Source organism: Egretta garzetta, unplaced genomic scaffold (genome assembly GCF_000687185.1).
Source record: "Egretta garzetta isolate BGI_Z169 unplaced genomic scaffold, ASM68718v1 scaffold272, whole genome shotgun sequence".
In the NCBI taxonomy this organism is placed as follows: domain Eukaryota; kingdom Metazoa; phylum Chordata; class Aves; order Pelecaniformes; family Ardeidae; genus Egretta; species Egretta garzetta.
Window position 1 is genome coordinate 2,385,786 of NW_009258966.1, and position 12,877 is coordinate 2,398,662.

General features: G+C 34.1%; 1 protein-coding gene across 1 annotated transcript in view; it reads right to left on the minus strand.

The window, feature by feature from the left end:
- Nucleotides 1-310: 310 nt before the first annotated feature.
- Nucleotides 311-12,877, minus strand: part of AP3S1 (adaptor related protein complex 3 subunit sigma 1) — a gene marked incomplete at its 5' end in the record, with an annotated part of 33,938 nt that continues 21,371 nt past the window's right edge. The window contains 2 exons of the mRNA XM_035890224.1: nucleotides 311-1,204; nucleotides 10,373-10,480. Of these exons, the coding sequence (XP_035746117.1) occupies nucleotides 1,085-1,204; nucleotides 10,373-10,480 (228 nt within the window). The remainder of the gene's footprint in view (nucleotides 1,205-10,372; nucleotides 10,481-12,877) is intronic.

Genomic DNA, 12,877 nt, shown 5'->3' on the forward strand with positions numbered 1-12,877 from the left:
TACCTCCCTTACCTTTTTTCTAAATCACAGAAGAGTTTAACAGCTGAGCAACTTACACAGAGGTGATAGCACTTAGATGTTCTGAGGTCTTGACAATGCTAAGTATTTCATAAACCTAATTCTTGAAGTAGAGAATCACAAATATCACCAGGCACAGAGGCCCTATTAACGTATCCTCGTTTATCTTTCCAGAGTGCCTTTCTTTATCACATTATTTGATACACTCACATTTTCAGTTCTGAGCTGCCCAATTTCCTCAGCCCATTCTGTACTTCTCAGAACACACACAGCAACTGCAGAGACCCTTTTAACCAAAACAAAGTCAGATCATCAGGGAAAGCCTATCAGATTGTGTAAGTATCTTCGCAACATCTATATGTAAACAGAAGTCATCAGATCTTCAGTAAAGGCAGTTTTTCCTTCAGAATAATAGTGAACAGCTTTTGTGAGAAATGTAAAGAACCAATGTTCAACACAATACCCCCATATAATTCCTTCAGAGATTAAACTACATTAATGGTTGCTACAACAGTATTTATATATAGTCAATTGGCTTCATGAATAGGAAGTAACATGATTTATTGCAAAGAGTAGATTTCAAACAAACAGGTATTTCGAAGTCCAGTTGGTTATGATTTTATTTAAACAAAACAAGAGCTTAATGTTTTCATGCAACATTTGCACTGAAGTCTTAAATAATCATGACAAACAGCAGAAGTACTTAAGGAATGCACTAATTATAGACCTTAGTGAATATACAAAAGAACTCAGCATTATAGGTTATACGAAATAAAGAACATCTGAAATACTTCCCCAAAATACTGCAGCAGCCGAGACACAGTGATATGCCTTACAAGGGCATAGGAATGTAATTTTGAAATCACACGGGAACTACCCATTTCCTTTAATTTCACAAAAAAGACAAAAGCAACATTCAACTCGACACACTGATTTTTCAAATTATGTCTATACAGTACCTTGAGTTTTATCCAAACAGTAAAAGTTAGACATTGTGTTTATTTAGTAAACAATTATGCAGTAAATCTCTATTACATTTCCCTTCGCTTTACCTGGAGTAGCCATGTTATTTAAAAGAGGGCACTTTTATACTGATGTCACCAATATTAATATTTCTTGGGATCTCTGGCAGGTTCATATTCTTTACAGCTGAAACAGCCCGGGCTGGAGCTCCTGCTAAACCAGCCTGTGTATAAAGTGAGGAAAAATGCAAGTCAGGCAAAGTTGGTCACAAGAGGATTCACTAGCAATATACACAGACAACTAACTTTTCAAGTATTTTCACAGTTACACAATTAGAAAGACCAGATGGCAATTGTGTTTGGAATGAAATGGGTTATTTGTAAGTATTAAACCAGAAAGAGAAAACAGTTCACACATTCCTTTTTATATGATAAAAATGTAATGTCAACTTGATGGAAAAGTATGTGGGGAGGAACAGGAGGCTTATCCAAGCGTGTGTCATGTGTAGGTTATAGAACAGACAATCTTGAGGTATTTGAAGTCCAATGTGCTGTCTTTGTCTCTTACCTATTCTAAAAGTTCACATGGTTCACAGTTGACTAACACTGGTTACAGGCTCAGAATAGATAACCTCAAAGGAACAAGCTACTGAACATCAGTTGAACCACATTGCTTATCTAAATGAAAACATATATATATATATATAAGGTATCTCAAGGTGGCTTAGGCTAAAATGAAAAGGATAAGCACCTTGTATTTGTGGGTGATAAAGAGTCCCACGGTACCTAATTATATGCTAACAGATCTGCAGCTGCCAGGCACACTCGAACCTGGTTATGCCAAATTAAACACTGAAGTACCTATTTTGCTTTAAAGTCCTCTACTCTATGTAGTCTCTCTTCATTTAAAGCCAGGGCCTTTCTGTATAAATATGCAAGTTTTACAATACAGAAGTAAGTTCATTACTGACTTCCATTCAGTTCTGCCTTTTAGATAAAATAACTGTCACGTTTACACACTAGAGTATATTACTGAAATGCTAAGAAAAATTATTTACAGCTCAGAGGTCTGAAGATGTACAGAACATGATCGTTACCTATTGCTTCTGAAGAAGACCTCTTCAAAACCTTGTTATTTTAAGGACTATTTAAAAAAGGCCAATAATTAAGTTGTTACTGTATTTGATTCTATGTAGAAAAGTTACTATTCACTTTAAGTATGGAAATGTTTCTCCTTAAAGTTCCGATTCTCTATGTGTATTTAGAATTAGCTGTGTGGTTTTACTTCAGGCTTGCCACAAAGGTGTAAAAATTACTTTTTGCTTGCTGGGGGAAAAAAAAAGCCTGGAAGATTTTAAAAACAGAGCTCTTATTTGCAGAAAAATACATCATATTCCAAATTCTGTGAATATGTAAAATGTAACTTTTTATTTTGATGTTTTAAAAGTAGGATTAAAAACATTCAAAAATAATAAAACCCACAAAGTCATTTTCAGAACTACTACAGTTTTAGAGTGTGGCATCTTGCAGGCCCAGTAAAAAGGAGGAATCCACAAGAAACAAAGCAACATGCTATAAGAACTGTTTAAACAAAAGACTAAACCCGTAGAAATGGAAAGCCTTTCATTATAAGAGTGTCAGAGACTGAAGAAACCAGTGCATTTGCAGATAAAAATTCTGAGCAAGAAATACAGCAAAATAAAAGAAGAAAAGACTTCGGGAAAAGTTTGTGTCATATTTGATTACTAAAGTGCTGGTAGGTGACTGCTGCTCAAAGCGTAACCTTTTCAGATCCTTGATTTTCACTGAAATTCATTGCAAGTATTAAAGAGTACACCTGACTTCCATGGTTTCTACCTCCACTACTGCTCAAAAGGAGACAGACACCCCATATACTCCTCAGGTAACAACTCTACTTTTTGAAGGCTGTCAAAAAAAAAAAATTTTCTCCCTTCGACTGCTCTCTTATAAGAAATAAATGTAAGGTCGAATTAACATAAGATTTCCACTGAAAATCCTACCTACTGTTCTCCTCCCTCCTTCAAAAGCATAACCCACAGTCAAAATAAAACTGATTACAGTTTTCAATTTTGAACTAAGCCTTTTGTATCATGTGGAAAGGCTAAAGCATCATAAATCCCTAGATTTTAGTCACAGGATTCCCAATACCAGGAACAGAGACCAGGAAGCCATAAGTCATCTGTTGTAACATCCCCCCTGCCAAACACATATATAAGAGACATGCCAAAGTTGGGGAAGGCATGTGGGGGTAGAGGAGAAAGCTCAGGACATCTTAAATCTCTAATGCTCTCACTTTGGCCCTGACATTCTAATTATTGGTTCTCAGAAGTACAGACTAAGTAAAACTAAAAAGGTGCAAGAAAAAGTATTTTCAAAGCCTCTTTTTCCTTGGTTTCCCTTAACATCACCAAGTCTATCAGGTCATTCACTTCAGAGGCTGTTTCAACTGCAACACCTTCATGACGGGGAAAATCTGGACCTAACACTGGTAGTATTAAAAAATGCAAGTATCCAAAATCTGCATCCCTGAACCTGCAATATCTTAAAGGAGCAGTATTAGACACTGCAGTTCCTTGCTATTTATTAAAAAACAGTGCAGAAGATATGAAGCTGCTCAACACTGTCCTTTCATATTTGAGAACTTGGAAATACTGATTTGAAATCACGAGGTAACTACCAATGACATTTTAGCAGATAAAACAATAAATACTTTTCCTTTTATTTGGTTTATCCTTTAAATTCTACATTCAGTAACTGGAGAAAATTTCTTTAAGCAAAACCAGAAGTGGGGCAATGTAAACTGTTTTCCACAGAGAAGATGAAAATACTAATAAAGTAGTAACAAAAGCAATGAATTATACAATTTGTAACTGAAACAATGGGAAACCAGAAAAATATCGTAAGTGATGGACATGGTCCACACAAACAGGCATGGCTGGCAATTCAAAAGAGAGATGCCTTCTAGGTGACTAGAATGGAGATTCCTTACCCTAATTTAATGAAAGTTAATTATTCTTAATGGACAAATAAAAGTTTTAGTATAACTGGTCATTATTTTTACCTACCTGCAGCTATCCTCTTTACACAGACTTACAGTCCCTGCCTCCCGCCCCAATGGCATAGGATACAATGGAGACACAATTGAGAATTATTTAAAATACCACAATTGACATGACCATTGCCCTTCCACCCCCCTATGCAGTCACAACTTCCGACAGCCACATTTCATGAGGACCACTCTGGATCAGGATCAACGAAGATCCCTGACAAAAGTTCTGTGAACTTTAGATTACCTCTTTGTTTGCCAGCAAGATTGTCTTTCACTATCATATGCTGGAGTAGAGATTTTCAACTATTACATTCTGTTCTCCTGTAATTCTCTACATTAAGTGGGTTTGTAATTCAATGTATACATAATATACGTAGCAGAACGTTATTTATCGCAATTAATGTCAACCCTAACAAGCACAATACAGTCACATACAGTATTTCTAAGAGAGAGCAAGCAGTTCATAAAAAATGTCTAATGGATAAAATGACTGAAAAGTACTTAAACTCCCAAACTAACATGTTATTTCAAATGCTGTTATGTGCAAACGCCATAGCATTCCTTTTTAGCATGTTGAACGGTGAACTAGTATGCGGTCCTTCCATTTATTTATCATTTCTTTTACAGAAAGTAAACTATATTTACTAACACAAAGATACTACAAGAAGTACTTCCAGGCCAGTGTGCTTTTAAGTTTTATAGAGGTACCTGATTAAAAGAGACATGACTGTAACATTGAACTGGACAAGTTTCAACTGCTTTTTTTAATCAAATAATTCGGCAGGTAAGTTGGTGAGGTGCAAATTAAGAACTGTTCCACTTGAAAAAAAAACCAAAACATGTAGCAAGCTTTGAGCATGCAGTGAATGATGAATTGTCTGTCACAGCGAGCAAATGAATTAAGCAAGTGAAAATGAAACTTCTTAAGACATATTAATGAAATTTCAGAAATACAGTACGAATTGCATACAGCTGGTATTACAATAAGCCAATACACCACAGTTTTGCCACAGCTGCTTTGCAACAAATTTCATTTGTTATTGAAGGTAGTACTTTAAAGTTGAAAACACTGTGTATTAAAATTTTAGATTCAGTTACTGTAAAAAATGCTTGTAAACATGTTCATATACTTTTAGAGTGAAAGAGCAATGCCACATATGCAAAACAATAGTGCTATTCTAAAGATTGAATAGACACATCTAGTAACAGAGCTTTTATTCTACTTGTCCTAGTCTATCAAGTGAGAAATATCAGCTGCTGTTAGTTTACTTAGGTCATTATTTATCACTATAGAAATCAATTTTCTTCGTTCTTATAATCGCTTTTCTCATAATGCTCCACCGATAACTTTATATGAAAGTGATCCTAGAAACAGTTTTACTCTTTAAAAAGAAATTCAGTTATTTGGAAAAAGTACTGCACATCACAAATGTAGTCAATATGCATATACAAATTAAAAAAAAAAAAAGATTCGAACCGCCATCCCAAACAAGTCTACACAGAGCTAGCTATCACTAAAATAAACATATAAAAATATACAGCCTACTGGAAAACAAAATAATGAAGGCTAACGCTTTGCAAAATAAGCCACCCTTTTCCAGGTATTTTGGAGGTACTAGGACCTCTCTGCTGCTGGTGTTTCATAACAATGCTTCTTGCCAGAACAAGTATGACTTCAAAGCAGCAGGGTTATGAAATCATGAAAGGATGCAATATGTAATATAAAGGAATGATCATGTCCCCTGCTTATGATGTTAAATAAATGAACATAATTAGAGAAAAAACAAAATGAAGTCTGCAAGTATATCAAAATGAGGCCAAACAGATAAGAAGACTTAAGACATACTCTTAGAAATTTTAAGCACTTGAATCACAAAGAGAGTAATGGATGGGAATGATTAATTATTTGTTTGTTTTTCATTGCCAGACCCAAAAATAAAAACAGAATATGTGTGAGCAGAACAGAGAAAAAGAAAAGTAGTTTTGCACAAATGAAAAAAACCAAACCTGAAATTAAGCTCCCTACTGTTACACTGAAATACAGATTATATTTTACAAGTGTTGACATATTAGGCAGAGGAAGGCCATTTGCTTGATTTTCTTCATGTGCTATAGCATACTTCAAATTTAGGTAAAATATTTCATGCTACCCCAAAATATTTTTAGCTAATGCTTTACAACTCAGTGCTACTAAATCCAATTATGGAATTTGTTAAATCTTACAGGTATTGCATTACTTTATCCTAGAAAGATCATGTAAAAAGTAAAGAGCAAAGCTATTAATAAATTACATAAACTTTGTATGCTTAAGATTCCAGCTATTTAAAATACCTGCCATTTTGAATACACAGATACTTCAAATGAGTGGAAATGAATTTTGAAGTACTGCAATTAACATTGACTGACATTCAAACTGTTGAGCTGAACTAAATGTTTCAAACAGCAAATGACAGGGAACAATGACCATAAGCTGAACTTCAAACACACATTTTCCTCCTCCTTTCTAATTTCCTTGTTAATATTCATGTTCAGTGACGGCAGTTACCAAGATATCTTAAAGCAAAATCCAGTGATTCAGATTGCAAGGGCAGCAAATGTACATCTGAAGTTGAGTACATGCTGGCAGCCCTTCTCATTTTATGTTTGATATACTTAAGGCTGAAAGATCAACTTTGGTATTTCTACATCATCTTTACAAATTGCACTGATAATTTTAATTTGTATGTATAAAACTATTTCAGTTTGTTGATTTGTTTTAGTGCTTTTTTTTTTTTAAGTTTTGTTCACCTGAAACTTATTATGAAACTTCTTTTTGCAAAGAGGTCAAAGATCTTTGTTTTCATTTGGAAATACTAAAAGGTGAAGAAAAAGAGTTCATGTCACCTATTTTAGATTATGAGGTACAAAATTCTCCCAGTAAGGAAGCTATTTCTATTATGTTACCACATCATATTTTGTTATCTGTGTGTTCAATTGTTATTCAGATTAGTTTTGCATTTTTGTTAATATTCATACAAGTTCATATTCCTTTGTTTCTTAAACAATGATACAAAGAAAAGTTAATTCTAAAATGCAGGAAGAGAAATAAAATAAAAAAAAAATGATGTCAATGGAAAGCTAGTAAAATACACTATAGCCAATAAAAAGATGAGGGAACTACAAGAAGAAACTAGCACAACAAGTAGGCTAAAAGGACTAGTATGGGTATTTTTACACATAATTTTTGAGTCTGGCCTACATAATTTATTGCCTTTGACATCATTTTGCTTTCCCTTTTTGTTAAAAGTACATTTTTTCTAAAAGTCAGCAATACCTTTGTCTACCTGTCCTGTCTGGGAGACTGAAAGATAAAGGTCTGTAAGAGAGAAGAATGGAAAGAGCTAGAACAGATCAGGAGGTTCGGAAAAAATGAGGTCCAACTTAAAAGTCTAAATCACACGCAGTTGAACACTCCAAATAGAGAAGAGGTAGCCCAGGTTTACCTACAATACTTCCAGAGGCTCTGGATAAAATCCCCATGACCCCTCTCCCAAAAATTCCCTCCCTTAATCACAGTGATCCTTTGGCTTTAGGAGGCTTTGACCAGAAATCCATTCACAGATAAACACTAAACTGAAAGGTAGGGAAATGCATTTAAGACAACATTTCTCAGGATAAGAAATAGAATTTCCTTTGTAGCCCATCCAAGCAATATAAGAGCTGAATCAGAAATCAAAGCTAGGGACTCCCTCATAGTGGTTTAAATAATTAATCTCTCTTGAAAGCATTAACAAATTCTTTGAGTTGATAACTTTGCTCAAATATTTGTGAATTTAATAAATACATTTGATCTTCTTCACTAAATTCTAGCTGAAAGCCTGTTTGGAAACCTAATACATGACTAAACAAATACCCGATATCAAATGGCTAAATTTTATATATTAAGGGAAGCCAGGTGGGCACAATAGAAAATTTAAACAATTTCTGAAAATGTAGCTTAGTTACAATATTATTAACTTCATGATTTCATCTATAAAAGAAAAGGAATTTAACCTTAAAGCAGCTATTTTATGGATGCAAGAACTATGACGGAGGTCTAAGAAGCCAAACATACTAAAGCGAGAATGCTGTGGCATAGGTGGCAGTCCTATGAACTACAGGCTATATCAATAATAATTAAAGAAAATTAAGAAGATCCACTAGTTTTGATTTCTTAGTGACCAGCGTTCAAAAATATTATGAAGTTATTACTGATTTTGATTTACATGAACTGGATTTGCTTATATCTTGAAAATACATGTTCAGGAAAGACAAGATTTAAATCTTGATCAAAAAGACAAAAGGAAAAGAAATAGCAATCAAGAAATTTCTGTGGATATACATGAAACAAATGATTAATGATCTGAGGAAATAGTTACCAGGTACTGTGAAGTATCTCAGCATTATAGCAACTGTTAAATTTGAAAAGAAACAGTCACTGAACTAACAAAAAAAATGCGTTTGTGGTGAGCAGACTGTGAAATGTTCTACTCCATCCCAGTGACCAAGTGTTTTAATTTATCACTGATACTTCTTTACTTTCTATAATTCATTGCTGAGTGTAAAGGAACAAACTGTTATCTGCCTTGCATATGCTCTGAGCTCTACAAGTTTTTTTTTTATCTTCTACTACCTATTTTTATACTAAAAGCTTCTTAAAAGAAAGAATGACTTACTGATGAATAATGGAAAACAGCAAAGTATTGCAGCTGGCTGCACTGAATCAATGTGTTTCAGATGACTAGTCAGAGACTGGTCTACAATTGATTTGGTAACAGAATTCACATAATTAAGAATAAATACCTTAATTAAATGCTTTTAGGTAAAACTGAAATGCACATAACACATGGTAGAACATAGCTGCTCAGTAAATTCAGCTTTTGGGACTCTATGTTACTTTTTCATCAAATAAAGAAAAATTTATGTATACAGAAGTTATTCAAATATAGTAAAAAATTATGAGAATAATTCCAAATATTCATCTTTGTGATCAATGGCCCGTTCTGAGTTTGAGAAAAATGTTAAAATGAACATTTTGGACATCTTCATAATCTACAATACAATCCTTCTGGCTGTACATTACTATGCACTGTATCATATCGTACCTAGCTTTTTCCTATTTTTCACAGTGTTGTCTTTTTCTGGGATACAGTTTGGAAGTTGTAGAAAACAATTAGATGTACTAAAAGACTTGAGGTGGTGCAGTGTGAGATTGCAGAATTAGGAGAACAGTATACATTGTACCACAAAAAAGCTGAAGACTTCATTTCTCTCGTTGTTGCACTTAAAACTAGGAAGTTCTCTGGGTCTTGTCCTAAAATGTCATTTAGTTCACATTTATGCCACCTGCAATATTTCAATCTACTTAGCTGACTTCAACTTTAGAAATAGTCTCCAATTCAAGCAAAGGTTTGTTTAGAAATTTGTACATTATGCTTCGAAAATCAGATGATGTGTTCTTCCGTGGAATTACTCTGATCAATAAGAATCAATCACAGACTTAGCTATGATATATTGGTAGTATTTTGGTTTACAAGGCATGTCTGGTCATGTTAAAGGAGCAGTACTATTCTGTGTCATAGCTAAAGCAATACTAAATTTTTTTCTTAGTCTAAGTTTTCTTTCCTAAATATAAATTCAACAGCTGTTGAACTGAAGAGGGATTCCCACAACTTACATGAGTATCCCTTGCTCAGACTGTTACAAGCACATACAGAATACAATTTTCTCACTTGATTCTACTAAACTGAAGACCAAATGTTCAGCTTACCAAAATAGCAGAATTCATATTTACTTTAAAGGGTCTAAAACTGGGCTTTAAAGTCTATCTAGTCCATTTCAGTCCAATTTATTATTTTGTGTTACAGTATTACTGGGACACTAAATATGCTCCCATATATTTCAGGTGCTAGGAACATACTAGTAGACAGGAATACGCAATCTGTATACACACTTTGGTTCTTTACCTAATTTCATTTAACTGTTATAGTCACTAGTCCAGCATAATAAATACACTGGAAATACAATGATTTCTGCAAGAGAAACTTGGAGAACTATGGAAGTATCTCAATAGCAATGGCGCACAATGCTATGAGATACGAATAGCAAAAACTAATCAGCAGCGACCTCTAAGCAATTATTACTTATGATGAAAGGTCCTAACCTAATGATACATTGTCAATTTTTAGCATTATAAGCAAGCAGCTGTATATAGTTTGCTACTGAAGGACAAACAGCATTATATAGCATGCATTTGCTACAACTATGTTTTTAGTTTAGAAACTACACAGTGCGACACTCTTACCTCAGATTTCTCCAGTTTATTTTGAGCATCAATCTGAGTGACAATTTCATTCATGTTGGTCTCCAAAACCATTCCACCCATGACCATTTCAGCCAGTATATTATGGACCTAAAAAAGACCAAAAGAAAATTTAAAAATGCAAAATGTCCTACATGCACTTGGACAGATGGTATCTAGATCCCTCAATACATGAATACATATATTCTGTACGTCACTTAATGAATGTTAGCAATTTATTTAAAACCACTTGGGAACAAAGCTCATAACTTGATGTTCATTTCTCCAGCATCTTCTTTGCTCATAGTTCTGTTACAAACTCATCAGCTACACCACCTTGCTTATCAACGCCAGAAGAAACTTTCATATTCATCTTTCTTTCAGCACCTGTTTTCTACCCAAGGACTATGGACAAGAGTTCTAATTAGCATCAACAGTAGTAATACCTCTAAGGAGCAGGTTCTAGAAGATTAAACAAATTGCTCAGAAACAGATGTGTAAAAACTACTTCGGGCTACATCTATGAAAGAGGAGAGACATAGTGATGCTCACCCACCATGGGTACCAAGACTAGGCTTAGAAGTAGAGTTAACATAGCCAAGCTGACCCATGCCTGAGCTGTACCATAAACAGGGAGTCTTCAGCATAGATTGCTGAGATTGACAGCTAGGACTCAAACTGAAGGACTACATAAGCCAGCTGGGAACATTATGGGCACGTCTAAATACTCCTCTTCCTTGCAACGCTGATTTGGGGATGTAAGCCCTGGTTCATGAATCTCTGCTTCAGAGTCTGTATTTGCACTTTATCTAAAGACTTTTTTTTTTTTTTTTTTAAGAAAAGACATGATTCCACATACTTTCTAGTAAAAACCCAGAGTTAATATATAATGCATAATGTTTAATCCCATTATAATTCTGAAGACAAGGAACATTTTACTACTTTTCTGAAATAAAGACGTTGTACAATATGATACTTCAAAGCATAATTCTGCTACTATTTTAGATATTCTTACAATTTCCCTGAGGATCAAGGATAGAAGTAAATCTCTAAATTAAAAAAAATTCTAAAGATGAGTTGCAAGTAGTGTATCAAAAACCACACCACACTTCCCGCTTTTGTGCCATACTTCAAAAACAAAATTGAAGAGCTGCTTCCCTGATAAATCATTACTATATTTCAGTACAAACTTACAATGAATATGCTTAGAGAGGCTGAAAACAGCTCTTCCTCTCTGCTTATTACTGTTGAGTAGAGCTTTAAGAATCAAATACTTATGAGAAAGATTAACAATCGTTACTGAGCCTCTCTCTTACTTCTGGAATATATATGTCCGTTGTAACATACCAAGCTAAAAAGCATAATATAAAAGTGGTGCCAAAGAATTAATTCTCCTGGCTTGTTTTCAAGTGAATTTAGAAGCTTTTTAGCACCAGAAAAAAAGATAAAAATGTGGTAATCAAACATCAATTTACTCTACACTGACAATCCAAATAGATTGAAAGACGTCACCAATATTTACTACTTTTTACTGAAAACTTATTTTCACTCATAGCATAAGGAAACAGTTTACAGCTGTACACAAATAGGAGTTAGTAAATATATTATTTGGGCTACCTGAAATACTAAACCCAAAAAACTTAAATTTGCATTTGGTTACAAATTTGCAAAGCATTATTTCACAGATACCTGATGAAAGATACAATGTATTCCACAGAATCAACTGAAAAATTACTGATTTTTTAGGCAATTCTTGATTTTACTCATATGGAAGGCTTGATAACGTAAGTTGATGATGCAAAAAGTTGACTTAAGATGTTGTTGGCATGAAAAAGAAAATATCAACGATGGTAGTACAGGAACTATTATAAAAAAAGAGTATTAAAATAGAGACAAAAACAGCATGGTTTTTTTTCCTTAACCAAAAAGTTAACAATAACCAGTAACCGTGTTTAGAAGACAATACTATTACTGGTGATGGTCATAAAGACTGCCACTTTAAAAAGGTCTTGCTAATGATGTTATAGAATCAGAGTTTAAGCCAATCAACACATTAGGTTTGATAATTCCTTAGGGAGGAGATGGCACAAGACGTGTTTTAGAAGTAGACAGATTTCCAGCTTTTATCACAATCACACTCCATACCAAGACCACTGGTGTGTTTAAGCTTCTGCACAAGTTTATCCAGCCTTCTTGACTACTCCACAATGTTTAAGCCACATGGGATTGTCCTCAGCATATAGAAAGACTAGCTATTACAATATGCATAGCCACCAAAACATAAAAACTACAAAGGTCTTTGTAACACAGTATTTGGCAATTTTGGTTATACTTTAAGAATTTACTAAGCAAGTATTTCTCCCATCCTATGAAGTTTAGGGTTTTTTTTTTCCTTTTTAGTTTCTGAAAGGGCATTATAGAGACTTCTAAAAGGACTAATAAATAACTTGTCTCTCCCTACACAACTGAAAACTTTTCTGGGTAGTCTTATCTAATCTGAGTATTTAC